The sequence below is a fragment of the Drosophila grimshawi genome, unplaced genomic scaffold, assembly GCF_018153295.1.
Source record: "Drosophila grimshawi isolate 15287-2541.00 unplaced genomic scaffold, ASM1815329v1 contig_311, whole genome shotgun sequence".
In the NCBI taxonomy this organism is placed as follows: domain Eukaryota; kingdom Metazoa; phylum Arthropoda; class Insecta; order Diptera; family Drosophilidae; genus Drosophila; species Drosophila grimshawi.
This window is the reverse complement of record NW_025063098.1, coordinates 28427849-28451089: the sequence shown is the minus strand read 5'-3', so window position 1 is coordinate 28451089 and position 23241 is coordinate 28427849. Positions and strand designations below refer to the sequence as shown.

General features: G+C 37.8%; 5 protein-coding genes across 5 annotated transcripts; 1 reads left to right on the top strand and 4 right to left on the bottom strand.

The window, feature by feature from the left end:
- Positions 1-1668: 1668 nt before the first annotated feature.
- Positions 1669-4313, top strand: LOC6569895 (adenosine deaminase 2). Its single transcript, XM_001995987.3, has 6 exons — positions 1669-1942; positions 2197-2694; positions 2976-3145; positions 3218-3399; positions 3463-3599; positions 3659-4313. Exons 1-6 carry the CDS (start codon positions 1873-1875, stop codon positions 4120-4122), a joined length of 1521 nt encoding a protein of 506 aa, XP_001996023.1. The 5' UTR covers positions 1669-1872; the 3' UTR covers positions 4123-4313.
- Positions 4314-4323: 10 nt separating this feature from the next.
- On the bottom strand, positions 4324-5219 carry LOC6569896 (low molecular weight phosphotyrosine protein phosphatase 1). Its single transcript, XM_001995988.3, has 4 exons — positions 5063-5219; positions 4809-4993; positions 4567-4740; positions 4324-4499 (listed from the first exon to the last, which is right to left on the bottom strand). Exons 1-4 carry the CDS (start codon positions 5085-5087, stop codon positions 4416-4418), a joined length of 468 nt encoding a protein of 155 aa, XP_001996024.1. The 5' UTR covers positions 5088-5219; the 3' UTR covers positions 4324-4415.
- Positions 5220-5385: 166 nt separating this feature from the next.
- Positions 5386-6151, bottom strand: LOC6569897 (low molecular weight phosphotyrosine protein phosphatase 1). The gene is made up of 3 exons (XM_001995989.3): positions 6019-6151; positions 5601-5950; positions 5386-5539 (listed from the first exon to the last, which is right to left on the bottom strand). Exons 1-3 carry the CDS (start codon positions 6047-6049, stop codon positions 5453-5455), a joined length of 468 nt encoding a protein of 155 aa, XP_001996025.1. The 5' UTR covers positions 6050-6151; the 3' UTR covers positions 5386-5452.
- A 40-nt stretch (positions 6152-6191) lies between these two features.
- Positions 6192-6941, bottom strand: LOC6569898 (low molecular weight phosphotyrosine protein phosphatase 2). Its single transcript, XM_001995990.3, has 3 exons — positions 6782-6941; positions 6355-6713; positions 6192-6298 (listed from the first exon to the last, which is right to left on the bottom strand). Exons 1-3 carry the CDS (start codon positions 6828-6830, stop codon positions 6200-6202), a joined length of 507 nt encoding a protein of 168 aa, XP_001996026.1. The 5' UTR covers positions 6831-6941; the 3' UTR covers positions 6192-6199.
- Positions 6942-13678: 6737 nt separating this feature from the next.
- Positions 13679-14527, bottom strand: LOC6569899 (ubiquitin-conjugating enzyme E2 G1). The gene is made up of 2 exons (XM_001995991.3): positions 14436-14527; positions 13679-14376 (listed from the first exon to the last, which is right to left on the bottom strand). Exon 2 carries the CDS (start codon positions 14364-14366, stop codon positions 13863-13865), a length of 504 nt encoding a protein of 167 aa, XP_001996027.1. The 5' UTR covers positions 14367-14376; positions 14436-14527; the 3' UTR covers positions 13679-13862.
- Positions 14528-23241: the final 8714 nt, after the last annotated feature.

The window sequence follows — 23241 nt, the reverse complement described above, 5'->3', positions numbered from 1 at the left end:
TTGCATATACACTGGAAATATTTTAAGAATCTTTAGTTACAAAAAAAAAAAAAATAAAATAAAATAATAATTAAATATGTAATCGACTTCAAGAAATCAATCTCCAAATGTTAGTTTTAAGAATTCTCACACTACCCTAGATTCAATTAGGTCTTTAAAAAAATGAATAATTCAAAGTCCAAATCTTATTTAAAAATAACGAATACTAAGTTTAGTTTTTAGATACCATTCTTTTGCCATTAACGATTAAAACGGGGTAAAGTTTATAAAATGAGAACATACATTTTTTTTTTCTCCGAATCATGGGGTCGTAAAGTCTGAATTGAATTGATATGCACATATGGGGATCTGCAATCACCATTACCCGTACAGGTCCTGGTCGGGTCGGGTGCAGATTATCTTGATTAGCCTTTCTGCGATCTTTGGGCTGAATTCGGATTGACCGGAAGGGTCAATTCATTTAAGTATTACCCAACAGGGCTTTTTAGGGACCCTATAAATAAAATTCACCCAGTGTGCCGAGATAGGTCAACAAAACCCCCGCCCACATTCCCGAACAGAGCTAGTTCGTTGACGGGTCTCGACCGTTGGACTATATCCGGCGAATGGAGAATTTTCGGCAGCATTGCCCAGGTTCTTCAAACATGTATTTTTTTTTTAAATGTGAACGATCGAACATTACGAACAAGAAACTTAATAGATAATTTTCATTCGTCATTTGTCAGTTATTTGATAGCGCTCGCTGCGAAAGATAAGCTGCAAGATATTTGCAATGTGAATCAGAAGTTAAAGCTGATTTTCAAACCGTTCAAGAACAGACAATCGCATTATGCAACACAGTCAAGTATAATTTCCCAAAATTGTTATATTCAGTGACTTTGCGAATACTGTTTAAAATAACAAATTATTTCTTATAAATACCGAATATTACTTTGTTTCAAGCGGGCGACAATTGATGTCTCCAATTACCGTTAAGTATGTGTACAGTATATGTACCACGCCCAGCCCCCCAAAGCATCGCTTTTGATTGGGAAACAGCTCATTTCGTATGCGATTAGAAACCAGCTAAGCGCGTCCGTAAACGTCAGTGACAATTTGCCAAGTTCTTCAGAAATATTGCTCTACCTGCTGATACCCTCTAAGCTCTGCACACATTAATTGTCTCAAGAATAAAGTAACAGGTGAAACGTAAATGGCTAAGTGAAAACTTGTCTATCAGCTCTAAGATGGAGGCAAGGTCAAGTTTATTGTTCTTTTATCGATTTTTGTTTAGCATTTAAGTGACAAAGTTTCGTTTATTCACCTACTGTGTAATTTTGAACTATTTGTTAATTGGTTTTTATAACGGCAACTAATACTACTAACACTACCTTACTACAAGTAGTATCTACAAGTAGGGTATACAAATTAAAAAAGGCGCTGGGCGCGTGTCTATTTTGTATTTATTGCTAGTTTTTGATTCACTTGATATGCACAGCCATTCCTCCTCCAGTCAAAAAACTCTGAAGAATAATTTTTGCAACAAAAAAAAAAAAAAAAACAAAAAAAAATAAACAAACAGAAGGGAATAAAAATTAATTGTGAATAATGCTTATGCTTAAGTAATTTTGTAAACAATTTTACAAATTGCCACTGTGAATTGATAAAGAGACAGCATTTTGCACAGTTCTCGATGAGCGCTGCTGGCGTTCGGAGCAAAATACTTGGCAATACCAAAATTGTTTTAGGCTGAAACCAGCTAAAGGAATTATACGACAAGTCTCAACGTGTCAATCAGGCGAAAGTCAATATTTATGTGGGCGGCTCGTTAACTTGGCCAAAAATAAATCGAAACTAAGGCCAACACATATTTTATTGACTTCATTTGACAAAATGAAGTGTCTGTTGCTGCTTGTGGCTCTACTGGTCAGTCCATCATACGCCGAACAGAAAACTGCATTAAGTAAGCCTTAAATTAAGAAGTATTAGCTAATTTCGACATGCCGACGTTTATATATCCTGACAGTTGTGTCTAAAGTTAAACAGTTAATCAATATGCCATTCCATGTAGTAGTCCGACTTTTTGTCAACGGATTCAGTTGGTCAACAAAAAAATGCTTATACAATAACTCAACTATTAGGGAATATTTACTATATTGTTTTTATATATTTAATATCTCTAAAATGAATATTTAACAATACAATTTGGTTTTCTAGGCTACGAGAAAGCTCGCCAGGCGGTGCTCAATGCCGAGGAGCAGCTGATGACAGGTGGCCGCACCGAGCTCAGCAATCAGGAGTCCAAAGTGGATGATCTCTTCATGCAGTACAAGTTGGGCGAGTTGGCACAAGGATTTCGAAATGCCGATCAAAATGCAGCCGCTATGCATTTCTTCAAAGCGAAACCTTTAATCGATCGCAGCGCAGTCTTTAAGTTCCTCCAACAGATGCCCAAAGGGGCGCTGCTCCATGTGCACAACACGGCGGCTGTGAGTTCCAAGTGGGTGGTCCAGAATATGTCATATATGCCAGGATTATTGCGATGCACGACTGCCGAGGGACGCAGCAGATTGACCTTTCGGCGAGCTATCAAGGAGCATGGATGCACATCCCAGTATGTCTATGTGGCAGATGAGAGACGCAACTCCATAGATCCGGCGATGTACGATGAGAATTTCGAGAGACTCATTAATTTATATACGCCTGTGCCGGAGTGTAAGTAGCGAATAAAACGATCAACCAAATGCAACCAAAAAGTTGATCTTAAAGTTGATTTATATAAATTTTATAAATAAGTGCAAATCTTGTTTAAACGTTTTAAACACACAAGTTTTGATAATTTTAAATCTTGACGCAATCTTATGATCAGGTGTGATTTAAACACTTACCTCCTTCCAGATTGCAAGTGTCTTCGAAACTTATCTAAAAACAATATTCATAAACGTATTGTAGCTCCTTAAATAAACCATTAACTCACTTCATTTTTCTCTCGGCAGTGGAACATCCAACAATAACAGTTGTGTGGAATAAATTCCAGGGCATGTTTGATACCTTAAGAGATGCCATTTATTATCTGCCCGCCTATCGCGCTTATCATTGGCAGCTGCTGGAGGAGCTCTATAATGACAATGTCATGTATGCCGAGCTGCGCATAAGTCTAAGCGAGGTGAGCTGAGTCTACGTTCCGATAAAAGTGATGCCTTTGACTTTGCTGTCTAATTCTTCTCCGATCACACAGTTGTACGATGCCAGTGGACGTACTTTTCCAAAGGAGCAATCGGTGAGGGAGCTGCAATTCCTGAATGAGAAATTTGTGAGACTGCATCCAAACTTTTTGGGCATCAAGGTCATCTATGCGGTTTGGCGGGGAGCAGATATCGAGAAAATAAAGGAGAATGTGAAGGAGTTCAAATTATTACAGTAAGCTCTCAAATTATTAAGTTGGCAATTCATATTTTGAGCCAATCTTAATCCTTGTCATAGACAGGAATTTCCGCAATTTGTCGTTGGCTTTGATCTGGTGGGTCAAGAGGACAATGGTAAGCCGCTCTATCAACATCTAGCGGCATTAAAGGATCTGCCGCCCAGCGCCCGCTTGTTTCTGCATGCAGGGGAAACGAGTAAGTAAATTGGCCAAAACAAAAAGAATAAGTTATCTAAGCATAAATGTATTTTAAAGATTGGTATGGCGCTTCAACGGACATCAATTTGTTAGATGCTCTGCTGCTAAATACCACAAGAATCGGACATGCCTTCGCCTTGGTCAAGCATCCCATTCTGATGAATGCTGCGAAAACTCGGGATATAGCTGTGGAATTGAATCCAATCTCGAATCAGGTGCTGCATCTCGTTTGGGATATGCGTAATCATCCGGGTGCTCAGCTTTTGGCACTGGATGTTCCCGTCGTCATCTGCAATGATGATCCGGGCTTCTGGAATGCCAAGGCATTGTCCTATGATTTTTATTACGCTATAATGAGCTTAGCTCCCAACAATGCCGGCCTTCGTCTGCTCAAAACTCTTGTTTTCAATTCGGTGCGCTACTCGACGCTAACGGAGAAGGAGCAGAAGAGGGCCTTTCAGATACTGGAGTACAGCTGGACACGTTTTATGGATAAAGTGCTGCAGGGCAAAGTATTTTAAAAATAGTAATTTATGTGAATTGAAACAATGCTTTATAAATTATGCCTTATGTTTTATTATATACAACAAATTGACAGCCTTTAAGCCCGCATTATAAATGACTAGAAATTGGAATAGAATTTTCATGTGAATGAAATTGCTTGAAGCTAAAATTTTAACATTTAAATTGACTGAAATTGATATCTCGCAATATGACATTAAAATTTAAGATAGAAAGAAGCCCAGTGATTTTTTAAAGCGCATATGATCATCTATTAAATCAATATTAAAACACTTAATACTAATTTAGAAATTTAATTGCTGTGCTGCTGCACAAAACGCTCGCAGCTCTCCAGAATCTGTGCGAACGCCGCATGAAAGCCGCCCATGCCTCGACTCTGCGAATACAAAAGAATTAATTAATTAAATTAAAAAGAAAACTCAATTAAATCTCAAACAAATTACAAAATATGGATCTGGAATAATCTCATCTTCCTTGCGATTCAAGTAGCTGCCCAGGAGTTGGATTTGACATGTTGGTGGTGGCTGCAAACGGGAAGCTATTTGCTGCAGCTCCTGAATGTTGCTATCATCCATGCCGAAGATGTAGTCAAAGTCATAGAAATCCTGAGAGGTTATCTGAAAGATTGATCATAGTATAAAAAAAAGATGCACATAAGTTAAACTATTTATATATATCTATATACCTCTCGGCTCATGTGCTCAGTCTTCAGGCCATGCTGCTTCAACAGGTCCTGAGCGCGTCCTTGTGGCAGCCAGCCCACATTCCAATCTCGCAGTCCGGCGCTATCCGTCTCCCAATCGGTCAGCTGCTTTTTAAATATCAGCTGTCTTAAGACCGCCTCCGCCATGGGTGAGCGACAGGTGTTGCCTATCGAAAGTATAAATGATGCAATTAGTAATTGTCTCTGTACCCATTATTTTATTCAGCGCCACTTACCCAAGCAGACAAATAAAACTTTCATGCCGTCAAAAAAGACGTCAACAATGCACAAGGAAATTTTACCGACTGAATTTCACCACTAACAATCACCACTCGAGAGAATGAGCAACACTACAGTGGTCGCTCGCAAAAGTAAACGCATTGGTTGAGTGTGAACAATTTAAGATTCTGCAAACACAATTTGTACACCAAAAATTAGTTATGAGTTAAATAAATCAATTTTAATAAATTTATTATATACGTAATCAAATTTCATGGGGGTTAATTTGCGAGCGACTACTGTAAGAATTACTCACCTACTACAAGAATAATCAATCGAATTCACATTTCAAAACTGGTTTATTAATTGTTCAACAACATACAACAACAACAATTTACCTACTATAATTATTTTTGCAATCGCTGCTCTGCAAACGCTTTACAGGCAACAACACATTGTTGATAAGCCACCTCAAAACCCTCATCGCCACGTTCCTGTAAACAAAATAAAAGCTATCACAGTAACTGCAAAGCAAAGCAGTTTTACAACACTTACATAGTAGGGATCCTCAATGATGCGATTCTCTTTGCTCAGGCCAAAATCGCCAAGCAGCAGCAGCTCCGCTTTAGAGCCATTTGGCGCTAGACGGCGCAATTCGCTCATATTTTCCTCATCCATGCCAAAAATGTAGTCGAACTCATTGAAATCCTGCTTCGTTATCTGGCGGACAATGTGGGTGTTTTTCAGGTCGTGATTCTTCAGTGTGCTCAATGCTCGCGGATCTGCACGTTTTCCAACATGCCAGGGACCAATGGCGGCGCTGTCCACCACAACAGATTGCAGATTTAACTTGACCAAAACATCAGTCATGACAGTTTCAGCTATGGGCGACCTGCAAATGTTGCCTTTGTGTGCGTGTGTAGGGGAAATCAATTAACGAGTTGAGTGTTTTGACTTATTTTGAATTTATTACCCAAACAGATCATTAATATCTTTTGTACCATGTTTTAAAAGTAAATGTACACGTTTAATTCTAATTTTGTTTGCTAGCTGCCTCTGGCGAAATTTACCAACACTAGCAAAGCGAGCGAATTGACAGCATGAGACACAAACAGCTGTTCGTTAACCCTGCACTAGTGCCAGTGAGTTGAATTCTAGGTTATAATTTCACCAGAGCGCGCTTGTTTTAAAAAATTTGAACAGGCACAACTGCACTGCTTGAATATCTTCTCAAAGGGCTCCTCACCCATTAACTGCAAATGCAAACAATGAAATAATTATGCAAGGTACTTACTATGTATGCACTTACGTAATAGGGATCATCAATGATGCGTTCAGTGGGCTTCAGGCCAAACAAAAAGTCACCCAGCAGCAACAAATTGGCTTTGGCATAATGCGGCTCCAACAGACGCAACGAGGCCATATTGCTGTGATCCATGCCAAATATATAGTCGAATTTTTGAAAATCATCCGCTACGAGACGCCGCGCACAACCGTTATACACAATCTTGTGTTGGCCGAGAACACTCAGGACTCGTGGATCTGGAGGTGCGCCCACATGCCACGCCTCTATGGCTGCACTATCCACATGCCACTCATACTGGAGACCATTCTGCGCAATTACGGCACGCATCACAGCCTCCGCAACGGGTGAGCGACAAATGTTGTCTAAAGGATGTTTGTTTATTTTTTTCTCTTTTATGGGAGTTGACTATTTTAATATTATTTATTTTTACCCACGCAAACCATCAGGATGTATTTTGGCTTCTGCGACTTTTTACTCATTCCGCGCAATTATTTTAATTTTACTTTTTTACTGGTCACTTGTCAAATTAGTTGCCACAGTTTTTATGTGTGCGGAAAAGTTTACACCAATTGATATTGTGTAAAATTGTAAATAAAAATTGTTTGAATGTGCCAACAAAATGTAAAATGATAGCTGGCTGACAGACAGACTGACAACTTGTTTATTTTGAATTAATGTACATTTTGTAATTGCTTTTTTTCGAGGTTTTTTTTACAGTGCTGTACTGACAATTTATTTATTTTAAATTAATTTAAATGTAATCATTTTTTTTGTACCATTTCCACAATTATCGATAATCGCAAACAAATATGTCATTCTTTTTTCTACGACTTTATAGAACAATACAGTTTCAATTAATTATATATATACATGTTTTTTAAATTAAATTTTGTGTTGATTTCCTGATAATTAGGTCTTCAAAACATGATTCGGACTTAAGTAAACATTCAAGACTCGTTCTAGGCTAGAGTTCGACTTCGACACCTTCTTGCCCAGATGCAAAGTGTTTTTCTTTACATGCCTCATTGAGAGGTGTGAATCTAAACACCTCGTTTCTATATTTATATGTAGATTGTCAAGTGGCTCTGATTGTGAGACTTCACACAATTCTCGTATTTCCGGGCTTGCGAGTAATTTTAAAGTGATGCGAAACGAGTGCAACGATTAACATTTAATTAAAGTAAACTTCTGCAAGAGATCCATTTCCCAATTCCCATTTCCCATTTCCCAATTTCCATTCCCATTTTCCTTTTTAACATTTTCCATTTCCAGTGCCAAGTTTTGTATGCAAAATGATGTGATGAGCGCAGAATACCCATGAATATGCATTAGGCTGCAGATTGCCAGGACCTCGGCCCTTTTTTTAATGACTTTTACGAAACTATCCCCGCACCTATCTCTCGCTTCCTCTTGGGTGAGCAGGCGGTCAAAGTGCAGTTTGGCGCTTAAAGCTGCTGTTTGCCTCTCAGGTTGAGAGTTCGTCTGCCACAGAGAAGGGCACCAACAGCTGGTAGCTGCCGCGGCAGCCTTCTGCTGCAAGTATAAACTAAGTTTTATGCAAATTTCACATAACAACAAGATAAACAAAAGCCAGACACACATCAACTTCTGCCAAGTTTTGAGCTTCATGTTATGCTTTATACCCAGTACCCACTAAAATTTGCCAGACTGAGAAATCATATTGACTTATTAATTGTAATACGAAACGTTTGTAATTTTAGAAACCTCAATTTTGGCATGCACACAAAATAATCAAAGTGGAATTTTAAAGATCAAAATACACTTTACTTTAAATCAGCTTATCTTATTATTCAGAAAGTAAATTTCCTAAAACTCAAAATTATTTCTTTTTTAAAACCAAGGTTTTCATTTTTTGTGTACACAGAATTCCCACAATAGATAGTTTATAAATTCATATAAATTAATTTGAATTTATAATTTTACACTATTTTTTCTTTAAATAGCGTATTTTTTTAATGTTGAATATAAGTCGATGCAAATAAAATGGTTAGAACAATTCTTGCAGGCAAAGATACCAGCAAAATCAAATCTAAATCTAATTTACATATGCTAAAAGCTGTGGTATATTCAAGTTGTGCTAATCTTCGCTGGAATCACTTTTACTTGAAGTAGTTGTTGCTCTTCCTTTTTTTTTTTTGGCGGGGCGTTTGGTGCATATTTAGGTGCAATTGGAGAAGGTTCAAAGAGAGGCATCAAAGTGAGCTTGTCTTGGCGTAGACAAGAAATATTACACGCTCGTCTTCTTCTACTCGGTAGACAGACAGACAGATAGATGGACGGACTATGCAAATTGTGTTGGCAACTGGCAGGCGATGGCAGTTGCTGCAGTGCGTCCTCAACTGGCAATTGACAATTGTTCACAAAATGCAAATGGAAAATGCGGAGACACATGCAACAACAGCAGCAACATCAACAACTGCAGTAACAACAGCAACAACAGCAACAACAGCAACACCAACAACAACATACAGTAATAACTCATGCATATGCGCTGAGGGGCAATGTTGAAGGCGTTGACATTGCCACAGCAATGACAGCGCGAGGATGTCTGCATTTTAGATAAGATACAGCTGAAGTTAAAGATAAAGGCAGCTGTGCCTTCATTATCAACCAACAGTCAGTGCAAATACGAATGTACCAACAACAACAAAAGAGGCAGAAAGCAAACAACAACAAAAACAACAACTACTGATAAAAGCTACAACATTCTGACTTGACAGTTATGGCCAAATGGGCAAAATGTTCTATAAAATATGACCGGTAACAGATGAGCAGCCATTTTGCAAACGAGCAACAGATATATAATAGATATAGATATATATATATATATATATATATATATATATATATACATACTAACTGGTAGCCCGTCGTTCTTTCTAATATCTGACTAGCTGTACAGATGTCTGCATCTCTGCTATCTCTGCGCTGGCAGCTTCATCAAATATTTAGCATCAGACATTTGTACATATTGTGAAATGTAAATACGAAACGATGTCGAAGTGGTGGGAATATATATGTATCTGTGTATATATGTATGTATATATGTATGTGTGTGCCTATCTCTATGTGTGTATGTATGTGTAAATAGAAACTACCCTCTTTCTATGCTGCTGCTGCTGCTACTGCTGGGGGAGGGGGTGTGGGTGTTTGCAGCAGTGCCAATGACCAAGAACAGCAACAGCCGAGCCAAAAGCACAAGCAAAAGCAAAAACAAAAGCAAAAACAAAAGCAAAATAGCAAAAGCATCGCCAGCCAAAAAGCCGGCAACAACAAACGACAGCAGCAACAATGCCAGCAGAGATGCCAGCAACAATTTGGATGCATCTCTGTTCAGGTGCGAAGCGAACTATTTGAGGGTTTCATGAGAAACATTTTCGAATGCCAAAACACAACTAAAAGTGAGAAGATTGCAAGTGAAATCAAAATATCATAATATATTCATAATATTAAATCATATTTCTCTCTTTGGAAGATCGACTTCCATAAATTTCTCTCTAAATTAGAAGAAGTAACATGTACAAATTCATATACATATACCTATAACATATGAAATACATTTAAAATAAAACAATTATTTCATAATGTTTTCATTTATAGAATTTTCGTGAATCATTAGTGCTTCTGGTTTTGGCTTTAAGACAATAACTTAATAACATACAATAATATACAAATAGAATATACAACAGCTAGCTACAAACATGTGTATATGCAATGTAATAAAATAGCACATTGCATTCAATAACAATCTCATTCTAAGCGTATTCACTTGAAATAGATCATAAAATAACACACTCACACACATGGGCCCAACAACATTGCAAATCCGCTCCTGTGTGTGTGTGGCTGCTTGCTAGCGGCGAGTGCATGTGTTTGCGTGCATTTATCTCGTTTCGACTTGTTATGTTGCTTGACTGTTTGTCGACAGCGACGCCAGCGGCGACAGCGACCGAGCGGCAGCGGCAGCGGCAATGGCAGCGACAGCGACAGCGGCGTTTCAGAAACTTGTTTTCAACGTAGTTGGGTTTAGTTTACTTTGAGACGGCAACGCAGGTGGACGTGCGAGACGCACGACTAACGACAGAAAACGAACGTGAAACGGGCGCGTCAAGAATCGAGAAACGTAGCGCGGCGTTTTTAAAAATATATGCAAACAAACAAACACACGCACACAATAGCAACTACAACAGCAACAGCAACAACAACAACAAGAACACCAACAAGTGAAGCGACCGTTTGCGTTTGGTTTTTATGACGCGTCGGTAACGCGTCAGGTAGTTTTTTCGAAATTAATATTATCGTTTATTATTATTATTATTATTACTCTTGTTGTTGTCAGTGCTTGTCCGTTCAACTTTTTTTTCGTGCGTTCTGTTCAAAAGTCCAACGAGCGTGTAAATGTTTGTTAACAACTACAAAACACACAAACAACAACAACAAAGATAATAGTAAGAAGAAGAAAAGAGAAGAAAGTGCAGCTTCACAAATAGAAGCGATTAACGGATACGTGTTTCTACTTTTTGGGATTACTCATCTTTGGACAGGAGCAACGAACCAAAAGCGGCGACATTTTCACTGTCGCCTTTGCTCCACAACGAATCAGCCATCTCTCTCTCTCTATCTCTTTCTCTCTCACTCTTCACGAAATCGAAAACCAGTATCTGAAGCCAATGTATCTGTAAGATACAACAACAAAAATAACAAAGAAAAATAAAAATAAAATAAAAAAAAAGCACCAGCGCATATTGGAATTTACTTGACACAGCAGCGATCTGTCTATTGGAATTGTACTTGATTTAACTGGGCATATTTCTTCTGGCTTTGGGTAAGTACGAAAAGCAGGCGGCGGCGCCTTTTTCCTAGAATTATAACACATGGGTTTTTCCAACCCTCGATCGGCTAATGATGTAGCTGACCCTAGCTGCTGCACACGTCTGCTACCTGTTTTCCAAAAAATAAAAATAATAAAATAAATACAAATCTACGCTGACCCTTTCGAGGCAAAGATTTCACCGCATATATCGAAATGCTATTTATAAACTACAACTACAACAACAGCAACAACAACAAAAACTCCAACTCCAGCAACCAACTCCCAATTCCAAACACTCAGATCGCCCAGTCTCAGATCGCAGTCCTCGGCTTACGCTTGTGCGTTTTTCTTTGCCACAGACAAGAGTCTTGTCTTGGAGCCGGTTTTTACCTTGGCCAACAACAACAACAACAGCAGCAGCAACAACAACATCAATTCAATTTCTACTGGCTGAGTGAGTTTTGAGCTGTGATGAAGAATCTCAGCAGTCGCCACATCATTGGAGGCATCGACGACGACTTCTGCCACAGACTGAGACTGAGACTGAGACTCAGGCTTCAGTTTCAGCTTCAGCTTCTCGCGTCGCATCTTTTCAAGCAGGTTTCTTGTATTCTGCTGTTGTTGTTGTTGCTGTTTTCTTCTGCTTTTCGTTTTCGTTTTATACCACTTACAATATTTTGTGGCCAAGATTTATTTATTTATTTTTTTTTTGCTGATTTCTTAGTGTATTCTGGTTTGTATACCCTTGCTGGGGGCATTGAAAATATGCCAAGAAATGTGTGACGCTTTAGGGAATAGATTACAATTGAATATACATATTTCTGATAAATTGATAAATGCAAATGAGTAAAAGTAAAAGAGTGAATTGTTTACTGAATAGACTTTGTAGTTCTTTTGATCTTACAATTTCTTATAAATCGACTATAGAATTATACAAATTGAAATCCAAGCCCGAGGCTAAGCCCAGGAAAAGATACTTTTTCCATACACAATTTAACAAGTGTATTCAAAGTTCGTCAAACTGCTTAGATAACTGTACATTCTTGTTTTATATTCGTAAACTATTTGGATTTTTTGTTGGATTTTTTGGCCAAGTAGGTGCATGGCCTTATTTACCCAGTTTTCAAAACGGCTATTGGCGATTTCATTTTTGTGCTGATTCATAATTTTGTTTGGAATATTTTAGTCAAATATGCCAGACATATGCGATCGAGTTTCGAGCGGACGGCACACCCATGACAAAAAAAAAGAAGGCAGAAACTGTAGCTAAAAATGTTCATTACCAGCATTTGAGTCACTGCCGAACAATGTGGCCAGCTTGGCAACGCTTTGCAGGCATGACCGGATTATGGCCGGAACAAAACAATGCAAAACATAAAATGCAAAACTTGTTGCTAAACAACAACAAAATCAACAACAGCAGCCACTAACGAACAAATAAAATGCTTTTAAAAAAAGAGTCGTTTGTCTGCCATGTGCCTGACCAGGTGAGGCCCGCATTTCGTTGTTGTGATTGTTGTTGTTGTTTTTGCTTTGGTTTTTGTTTTTGTTTTTGTTTTTGTTGTTCCTGTTTGTTGTTGTTCAAGTCAATAAAGCTGCTTACAGCCAAGGCAAAAATGTTAGCACAAAACTTGGAGCAACTGTGTCAGCAGTCTGCATTCGCTGAGTATTAAGCACACAGCTTTAAGATTAACCCAGTCTTGACCGTAGTGCGCCAAAGAAGATGCCGCCCAAAGTAGCCGTCTCTAGTTGTCTGGCAGCGATTAAGTCTAATTAAAGCTGACAGTCGTCCGCATAAGATACTAGAACATCACCTAATCATGAGAGAGAAGGGAGAGAAAGAGCGAGAGTGAGAGAGAGGGAGAGGGAGGGAGAGATTGGAGAAGGGCGGCACCTAATTAAAGCAGCGCCATTTCATCTGTCAGCTGCATGGCCAATTAAAGCCAAAAATAGGAACAAGTTAGAGTACTCCAGTCGAGGTCTAATAGATACCCAGCACTAAAATACAATCTTTAAATTGTGATTATATAAATAGTGTATAAATAAGGAGATACATTTTTAAATGAAAGATACCCAGCAATAACACATCTTTTATTTATAAATATATTTTTTTAAATAATGCTGTATAAATAGAAAGATAAACATTTAAATTCTTATTATAAGCTTCATGGGAGTTTCCAAGAACATAAGATGAATATCGATAATTGTCGATATTTGTCATTGGCAGAGTTATCGACGAAATGTACTCAGACCCACATACATATCAGGTTTCAGCTTTCTATCCGTTGTAGTTTTGAAGATAGAGAATGGGCGACTTGCTTATGATTCTGGTTAAGAATAAACTCTTTTTGTGAGGTCTGTCTTCGCCTCCCTTGTTAAATACATTCGCACAGCTTCATTATACCCATTATTTATTACCAACACTTTTAATGGGCACACTTTTGACACTTTCGCCTCGAGGCAGCTGTGAAATTAACTCCAGGCCCTATTATTTATTTATTTTTATTTTTTTTTGTTGCAAGCACTCGCTCAATTTATTCGCATGCTTGAATTTTGACCGTTGTATGTATTAATTTAAAGTGAGAGTGAGAGAGTGAGACAGATAGAAAGAGAGCGAGAACGAGAGAAGGAGATGAATTGGGATAGGGAGAGAGCTGTGGGAATGTATAGATCTATGCTAGACCTCTTCCTGACTGCGACGCACACATCGAGTTACTTTCCGCTTGAATTCGGCATAATCTTCGCGAAACTCCTTGGCCGCATCCACGTTGGCCGCCGACTCATCATTGGGATCGGCCAACATGGAGATCACCGATAGCAATATGGTCTCCACGGTGTGCACTGGCAGCCAGCGCTCTTCGGCCTTCTCATAGCCAAATTTATCATCGCCGGGCTCATGGAGTATCGAGATGCACACATTGCCATTCTTCTCAATATTGGGATGCCAGATTTCTGTGACGAATTTCATGTGTGGCGGTCGCAACGGGTACTCCTTGGGGAATGTTAGATGTGCCTTGAAGCAGCCGCCCTCGTACAGGGTATCCGGTGGCCCAATGATGACCACTTCCCATTTGAAGATCTCCTCATCGTTGATCAAACCGGCTGAGAAACCATCGACGGGATTGCGATGCAGTTCAGCCAGTTGACGCTTCAGCAACAGCGATGCTTGCAATTCAGACATGTTTCGGGCTCTTAATATTAATAGCTGATGATAGTTGGTAGGGATAGTGGGCTAGTCTTTGTTACTTACTGAAAATTTGCTAAAAAATTTTTTTCTTTTGTTTTTTTGAATTTATGTACCCTTTTTACAGTGCTGAACGCTACGGCCAAGCAGCATCGACAGTTCTAGATCTCTTAGCTCTAGATCTCTGCTTATATATTCAGACAGTTCTAGCAAGGGAAACTAAGAGTTAAAAGCAGCCTATATAAATATATAAAAATATATTTTTCAACCTTTTAGTTTACTATTTTACTATATTTTTTCTCTGAAATCATAAGATAAAAACATGAGAATTGCTTAAAAATTTGTTTGAGACTGTTTTTAAGAGCATAAGAAAAATTACAAAAATTGTCATTTGAAATGTTAACGGGAATTAAAACGTAACTAAAATAAACTAAATTATTTCATCATAATTTTTCGACATAATCATTCAACAAAGCCAAGGTCAATGAACTAAAGAATATTTCTTTTAAATGTGAAATATTTTAGAGTGCTAAACGCTAAACGCAACACTCTAAAATAAATAACAGTTATCAACAAATACTTCTAATGTGGCAAATAAGTTGACATAAAAGCCCACAGTTTTTACTTCAAGCATAATTCATAATCTTCTCAGCTTTGTTTTATATGTCATTAAATGCTTGAGTTGAAGCAGCTTTTCTTGAATGCATTTAAGCTTGAAAAGTCTTTTGAAATGCCTCTTAACTGCTACAGCCATTAGTCATATATTAGTTGTTAGGCATTTTGCTGGTCTAGACCAAAAACCACATGATTGCCATTCCTAAGCAACATACAGTGTGTGTGTGTGTGTGCGGTAATTTGAATTATGAATGCTGCCACAGTGTTGCAACTGCGTTTTTGTGCTGTTTTTGTCGTTGTTGTTGCTGTTGCAGTCTTTTGGGCTTTTGTAATTGTGCGCAATTGTCGGCACCGACTTTCAGTCCAACTGCACACAAACATATGATATATATATATATATATCATAGATACGTGCTCATATGCCACATTTGTATCTCATTCTCATGCTTTTCACACAAAATGCGGTTTTTTCTTTTTTCGTTTTTGCCAATTGCATTTTGAATTTTCTGCTGCCATTTGGAAATTGGCAGCCCTATTCCCCCCAACCCCCTGCTCCTCCCTGCACTTATATTTATGTATATGTATGCATGACTATCACTAACTGAAATTATGTTGCCGCAAATGTGTGAATTGTTTAATGTGTTGTTAGCCAGTTTTGCCAGTTGGGCCCATTTTCATGCTATTTGCCCGTTGCCGGTTTTTCAAGTTTTTCATGTTGCAAATTTTCACCAAAAATTCCATGAAGCTTGCATGTGTGTGCTGTGTGTGTTGTGTGTGTGTTGTGTGTGTTGTGTGTGCAGTTTTAATAATATTTACCTGCCAACATCAACAACATATTCACATGCCGAGGAGAGAGTCGACCCCACAGCAGCCAGAACAACATGATACTACCGAGAGCTGAGAGAACTATCTAAATCTGAGAACTAATAGGCGCACATGTATCTTTAAGATACTTCTGCAACGGCACCCGTTAAACATGTTTGGCCACAATATAAAATAGGCAGCTGCTGTTGCAGTTGTTGTTGTTGTTGCCGTTGTTGTTGCTGTCACTGATCTGACGACCCGTGGCATGCCCATTTAAGTGCCACATGTTCGGCACAAGCCAACAACAAATTATAAACAATGTGCTGCAAGCAGCACGCTGCATAGAGAACTCAAATTTCCATTTCGTTAAAGTGTCGTGCGACAAAAAAAAAAAAGTAATGATAAAAACGGCATTAAGTTAAATTGATTTTCATATAATCAACTTTAATGCGCCCACACACACCACCATATACACTTATAAAAAATAGATAGTATATTCATAAAAAAATCCAAATGCTGTTGAATATTTTAGACAAGAGAAGGTTTTCATATTTCCAGGAGTGTTTTTTGTAAAGGCAAAATTTGTCAATGTAAAACTGTTTTCGGATTTTTTTTCATAAAATAAATATTACTTGGATTATGATATTTTATACAAGTTGACAAACAATCCTGATATCGTCTTAAAATAAAGCTAACTTACTGTAATCACTCAAAGACTCTCAACTCTAAAGTCTTACTCTTACTACAAAACTGCTTGTTAAGAACTTTTAATCATAATTAAAACTCTTTAACGGTTGCATTTTTATTCAAAAGTTATTTATACTTCTTGAAAAAAAAAAAACAATTTGCTATAATTATTTTCTGCTTGACTCCTACTACTTGACTTTACTGATTATTATTTTATTTACGATTATTATTACTTACTTATTTTATAAATAGTAAAAACTCTGACACAGCTGTACTTGAATTTAGAAAGGTTATTCGCTCAGTGTACTCCATTGACAGTTATGTCCAGAGATCTTTGCTTATCCGAGTGCCGCAGTTGTTGGATTTTTTTTTTTATTTTTGGTGGGCGTTCACTCGCATGTGACAATTGCATTTCCGGCGTATCACGCGATTTTGGACTGCCGGTCGCTGAGGCACTGAAGCTCTGAGGCCCACGCTCTTGAACTCTATTAACTGTCTGTCAGTCTGTCTGGTGTTGAAATTTGTTCGGACTGTTTGGCTTTCATTTCTATTTTTTGTTTGGTGAGCAGGTGCATCGTTCAGTCGTCGCCGTTGGGTGCCCCACGCTGCTGCGTGCCACAAATTGCTTGCTCATGTTTGCCGACTTATCCAGCTGCCAGCTGTCTTTGTCGATCAATTGGAATTGATTGTGCTCTCTCTTCCAACCTCTCCCTCTCAGTTTCTCCCTCTCAGTCTCGCCCACTTAGACTCTCTCACTCTCTCTCTCTCTCTCGCATTGTTCTCTCATTGGTGGTTAGTTACAAAACTGTCTGGTTTTTGACAATGCTGGTGGCAGGAACCTACCTGTTTCGAGCAAAACTTATATAATTTAATGTTTGAAAAAAAAGCAACAATAATATTACCGTAGCAACAGCTGTGTTTAATTTGCTGCTCATAAAAAAAGCAACTATAATAAACCATTTTTATTGCCTTGCTCTTTCTGTAAGTAAACACTTCTACAACAAATTTGCACATTAAAGAAATAAAATTATTTGAAAATCATCCGGATAAGCAACAACAAATGTTACATGCAACGCTTTTCCAACATTTCCCGCTACTTCAGAGATGACGCAAAAAAGTATTCATAATATTTGACTTTATTTTCCTTCATTATCTTTAGCCACTTCTTATAAAAGTGACTTGACACAATTTGACTTGTTTTTACATCCTAAAGTCGGTAATGAATCGAGTGACCATCATTGTAGTCTTCTGCTTTAAATTGCTTGTAATGTTTGTTAATTTAACTAGTTAACAGCAGTATAGAAGGGCTGTGCGAAAAGCTATCTGGTAATGGCCGACATTACATTATTTTGGTAACAAGTACTCGTATTTTGTAGAAGCCTTTCTTTGCGCTTCTCATCAGACTGGCTTGGGCGAGTGACAAACAAAATTTGCACGTTTATTTGAGCTTTGAGTTCTTCAGAGAAAATCGCATTGAAAAGTTTTTCATTATTTATTGTATTTTCTTTTGACTGCTGTTGCTGCTGCTGCTTTTGCTGCTGACCAACTTCCATAACGAAAAAGCGCTTGAAAGTCAAAATGCGAAAAGAAATGCGAGCGTGCAGTGAAAAACTAAAAAAAAAAAATGTTGCTGCACATAAAAAATAGAACGTTAAAATGAAAATGTGCAACACAAAACATTGCTCCGCGTGCAGAATTTTTTAATGTGTTTTATGCGTTTTGCCATTTTTATAATTGAGCTGACGGCCAAGATGGGCATTTGGGAAGGGGGGGAGGAGTGGACCACTCCCCACCACAGAAACGGAAGAAGGTTGGGGTAGACGTCAAGTGCCCAAGTTGAAGCTCTGCTGATGGAGTTCTAGTTGGAGCAGAAGTTTCAGTTCCGCTGATGTGCACTCATGTGCACTGAATGCGAAAAAGTGTATTCTGCACTGAAATGCGATATTACTATATATATATATATATATATATATATATTTCGATATGACCTGTATCATAAGAAAAAAATACAGATTGCTGGGTATCTTTGCTGTACGCAAATAAACGCATTTCACTAGTTGTGAAAGTTTTCAGCAATTATGAAATATGATATTTCTTACCTTCCCGAGCTGTATCAATTGAAACAGCCAATATTACAACATATTCAAGGTAAAAGTATCTGCCAGTAAGTTTATATACGCAATACTTTTGCACATAATTTGCACACACTTTATTATCTTAGGTAAGTGGACTCTAAGTTGAGTGAAGGTTTATTCGCCAATGTCTGCGAATTGCGTCACTTAATTAAAAAGTTTGCGTATTTTGAGATTAAGTGAACATTACGAGGAACTTAGGTGGCTCCTTTCCAAACCCCTTTCAATTAAATAACATTTTAATCAACCGCAAGAACATGTCTTTATAGCTTGGGAAGAAACAGAATCAATTTGTCTACACTCAGAATATGTAAGATGATGAGAATAAATATCTTTAAAAATCGCATATAGTTATTTCTATGTGGTGGGTATTTCACAGTTAGTCAGCTTAAATATAATTATATTCCAACGAATTGTAATTATTATTTTGATTACAAGCAGCATATAACAGTTGGCAGTGCTTACCTTTTTTGGCCAGCAGCAATGTGCAACGAGCATTGAAATCCAGTTGCAATGAAAAGAGGCTTTGAAAGATCTCCAGAACTGGTGCACAGACAAAGTTCCCCAGTCGTATTTGTCGTAATCATCATCATCATCATCATCACGGTCGTTGTGGCCGTCGGTGTGGTCCGTAATGCACGTTTCCGTCAACTGTGCTCCAGTTCAGTTTTTTGTTCTCTATTTGTTTTTTTTTCTTTTTCATTTTCAACCGGGCCGCGTTTATAAACTCATTTGGTTTTTCACGCGTGAGGCTTTAAAGTAATTTCTTCGCTGGAAGTTTGGGTCAGTTAATAACTCAATTTGTCCTTTAACGGATTCTGTTTTCTGCTTTACGTAATTGAGGTTGCAGCATTCTCGAGTATTTCGTAATAGTAGTAAGCCACCTTGGACACTAGCCAAATGCCCCGTTAGACATCGTGCTTAAAGTTCATTTACTTTTCGACGAAGAAAACTCTATAGAGAAAAACCCCGGAAAGAACCAGACTAAAACTGAGCAAACGCGCACAAATGCCATTTGTAGTTGTTTTTTTTTATTGTACATTTTTTTATTTTATTTCTTTTCATTGGATTTCTTTGTTCGTCTGTTTTTGTTTTCATATTTTGCCCGACCATTTCATTTTAAAAACGCTTCGTCTGCCGCTTTTTTGTTGTCTTCTGCTTTTCTTTCGGGCGGGCTTGAAAAATCCAAGCTTGGCCCAAAAAGTGCTTATTAAATTTAATGACAGCACGTTTGCTTGCGAAAAGCGTTTCGGCTCCACTATTTTGTTATGCTTTTTTTTTCCTTTACGAACTTTTTGTTGAACCTTAACTTATAGCTGATTTTTTAATGTCTCTTTTTTCGGCTTTTATAGTGGGCCGAGGCGCATTGGGAGCACTGAGGCCATAATGGCACAGTCTTTACATTTAATTACGTGGCATGGCCCTCTAAATGAACGCATAATACTTGAAATTGTTGCACAGCTTCAATTGCAAGTGTTAGGAAGTTTTTCTTGGTGTTACTAAATGTGTTATTTTTGATGATTATTTTATTACCGTGTCCAAATGTCAGTCGCTATTTAATATAATTAAATGAAAACCCTTTTGTTATGCCAGTAAATTGGTTTATATCTGCCTCAAAGTTAATCTCCCACACTTATGTTGAAGTTTTTTTTTTTCACTTATAAAAATAGTTTGTGAAATAGATTTCCGGAACGATTTTAAACATTATCTTTATCTTTGACTTGGGTTTCTTTAAATTGAAGCCAAACGATAAGTCAAGGTTCGAGCCAAAAGTCAGGTTTAAGAAATGGATTCACGAACCGACCCCAAAACGTGAAACATTGACTTGAGCCGTAAACTGAGACAACGACAATTTTCGATGAACTTTCAGCCTTGCTTTAACAGCTATCAGCTTAGACAAACCCACAGATAATTATCTAGCCAATTAGCTTATATAAAGTATTTCCATGAAGCAGCTGCTACTTTCCGATTCATTTATGCCTATGACAAAGTGTCGCTGTTTGTATAAAGTTTGGTTTTCATAATTATAGACTACAATCGTATGGTGGCTTGTCTCGTGGCCAGTTAACACAGGCAGTGAAAGTAATTTAAAAATTTAAATTAATGCTCTCATCAACGATCACCATGGGAGAGGAGAAAAGGGCCCTTTGAGCATTTAGACCCCGCAGGTTATGTGCCGGCAATTTGCAATTTCCCTGCAGAAAAGTAAAAAAAAAAACCGCATTGACAGAGACTGATGGGGGAAGAAGTGGAGTGGGAGAGGGGAGAAGCCCCATCAGAGACATGGCTGACTTGGTTATTATTCAACTGGTTTCTTAGTATGCCAAAGATGCATTACACTCGACTCCGTGGCGTGGTGTGTTGAGGTTTTGAATTTTTATTGCCAGCTCTCGTTGAACTTCGAGCAACAAAACAAAACAAAACAAAAAAAGTGAAATTCACTTTCAGTGTACAAAGTTAATGAACTAAACAACACATAGCCAGGGAGCAGATCAGCACCAGCAAAATACGCCCAACAGGAAACAACATTTGGTAACATTAGCACAGTCTGAAGTAAAAACCAAAAAAAAAAAAAACAAGAAAAAACTATGCTAATTTCTTCTTCTGGTTTCCCAGCAGCGTCAACTTTATGATATGAATTCATTTCACGGAAGGGGTTTCTAGCTGCACACTTGGACAGTGAGTTGGAATTGCTGTCAAGATTTGTTTGCGTGCCCACAAATTGTTGACTTTTATTCACACAATTACAGACAGTCACTATTTGCATTTGTAGTTACACAGCAAAAAAAAAAATAAAAAATTAATTAAGAAATCAAGGTTTCGTGCAGTACAAAATACTTAATTTAACAAGTTTGTCTATAATTTTAGCATATTTAAAGGCTAACTCAGCTTGACTCATTACATTCAAGATTTTCACACTTGAATCAAGAGCATTTTATATTTTTGGAGAATTATTTAGACAAAGACGTTTCCAGAAAAATTTTCTGCAAATCGAACTTGAAGTTTCTAGAACGACTTAGCAGAATTTATTTCCCCTTCTTCTCCACGCAAAGGTAAATTCAAGTTGTTTTTAGTAGAGTCTGAATTACTTTATTGAACAACGTTGACTTTCATTTTAGCCTCCTCACAGTCTAAGTTTTCTTTTAATCAACCTTTATTTATTTTGAGAGTTATTTGGATGATGAAGTTTCAACAAAAATCCTCAACGAATGAAATTCTTAGATGGACTTGGCTGACTTGGTCCCTCAGCTAGTCCCACTTTTTTTTCTCTGTGTACCTTCTTTCAGCCCTTGTTGCCCTCCCATTCAAGGGCAGTCGAGCATTTCAGGCTTCCACCTGTTAACAATCAAGAGTGTCGAGCCCTTGCCAATGGATTCGAGCGAATAAGTGCAGCTCCTACAGTTCCTAGAGAATGCCCCCCTTGCATCTTGGACTAATTAAGTTTCTTTTGACAAATGCCCATTCGGCACACAAAGCGCCGTCTCAGTTTCGTCTTTCCAATTAGCATTTGAATATATAAAACACAAAGTGGACAATGCTGTAGATCGTAGACCCAAACCACATCGTTTGACCATAAATTATTCAAAACTCGGTGTCGTTGCTTTCATTTGTGACTGTGTTTGTTTTTTCAATGTGACGCAGCAAACGGCTGAGACGAAGGCTAAAACTGAAACTGAGGCCTCAACGGTCTCGTAAGCCCTGTGGGAATGTCTCGTCTCGAAGAAGTCATAAAAATAACAGTTGAGCGGAAATCAACACTGATACGTAGCTCTTAACAGGCGCCCATTCGAGTGGACTATCCGAGTGGTAAACATTGACTTGCTTTTTGTTTTTTTTTTCTTTGTTTTTTCTTAGGCACTTTTAAATGTTGCGATGTAGATGAGATGCGTCGGATGAGATTTGAGCGGCAATTGAGCTATTCACTGTCAGGTGCGATTGCCTAAAAGCTGATTATGTTGCCCCACATAGCCAGCCGATAGATGACTGTGCGGAATTGGGCTAATATGAGATTTGGTTCAAATATGCACAGTTAGCTATCCGATAAAGTCTTATAAATTCTGACAACCATGTTCCAATGAAGCTGTCTTATAAAATTTCAACATATTTGCAGCCGACAGTAATACTACTCTTTATAGATATGACCTACTCCATAAGAAATCTTTGACTTTGTTCAACTATGCTGCTGTCTAACGGACTTAGAGTACTCGCCATACAAAAAAGTCTTAATTTTGTATAAACTTATTTGTTAAGAATCATTTAGAATGCGGTAGTCGAGGGAACTTAGCTGGGAGATACGCTGAAGTCAGCTGCTCAATACTTAATAGAGTTGTTGATAGTAGTTTGTACAATATGAAAGACGCTTTGGTTAACTAAACTTGAATTTCTTATGCCTCAGTTTTTAATATATATATCTTTACATTTGAATCTTTTATTGCTATCCGAAATCGATTTTAAGTCGATTTGAAGTGATGGAAATAAAATAAGCTGGATGGAATACGACAACTAATATTAAAAATATTATCTATTTAGGATTAAATCCTCTGATCTGATCGTCTTATTTCTGTATTTTACATACATTTGCAGAACATCATTTTACATTTGCTCCCATTTTCAATAGATTCGGGTTAGGTTCA

Coding starts and splice junctions, on each gene's coding strand:
- LOC6569895 (XM_001995987.3), top strand. CDS start 1,873: ATGAAGTGTCTGTTGCTGCTTGTGGCTCTACTGGTCAGTCCATCATAC. Junction 3,146..3,217: donor TGCGCATAAGTCTAAGCGAG/GTGAGCTGAGTC, acceptor CCGATCACACAG/TTGTACGATGCCAGTGGACG. Junction 3,400..3,462: donor AAGGAGTTCAAATTATTACA/GTAAGCTCTCAA, acceptor TCCTTGTCATAG/ACAGGAATTTCCGCAATTTG.
- LOC6569896 (XM_001995988.3), bottom strand. CDS start 5,087: ATGAAAGTTTTATTTGTCTGCTTGG. Junction 4,994..5,062: donor AGTTTTATTTGTCTGCTTGG/GTAAGTGGCGCT, acceptor TACTTTCGATAG/GCAACACCTGTCGCTCACCC. Junction 4,500..4,566: donor TTATTCCAGATCCATATTTT/GTAATTTGTTTG, acceptor TTGTATTCGCAG/AGTCGAGGCATGGGCGGCTT.
- LOC6569897 (XM_001995989.3), bottom strand. CDS start 6,049: ATGGTACAAAAGATATTAATGATCTGTTTGG. Junction 5,951..6,018: donor GATATTAATGATCTGTTTGG/GTAATAAATTCA, acceptor ACGCACACAAAG/GCAACATTTGCAGGTCGCCC. Junction 5,540..5,600: donor TCATTGAGGATCCCTACTAT/GTAAGTGTTGTA, acceptor TTTTGTTTACAG/GAACGTGGCGATGAGGGTTT.
- LOC6569898 (XM_001995990.3), bottom strand. CDS start 6,830: ATGAGTAAAAAGTCGCAGAAGCCAAAATACATCCTGATGGTTTGCGTG. Junction 6,714..6,781: donor CATCCTGATGGTTTGCGTGG/GTAAAAATAAAT, acceptor AACATCCTTTAG/ACAACATTTGTCGCTCACCC. Junction 6,299..6,354: donor TCATTGATGATCCCTATTAC/GTAAGTGCATAC, acceptor TTGCATTTGCAG/TTAATGGGTGAGGAGCCCTT.
- LOC6569899 (XM_001995991.3), bottom strand. CDS start 14,366: ATGTCTGAATTGCAAGCATCGCTGTTGCTGAAGCGTCAACTGGCTGAA.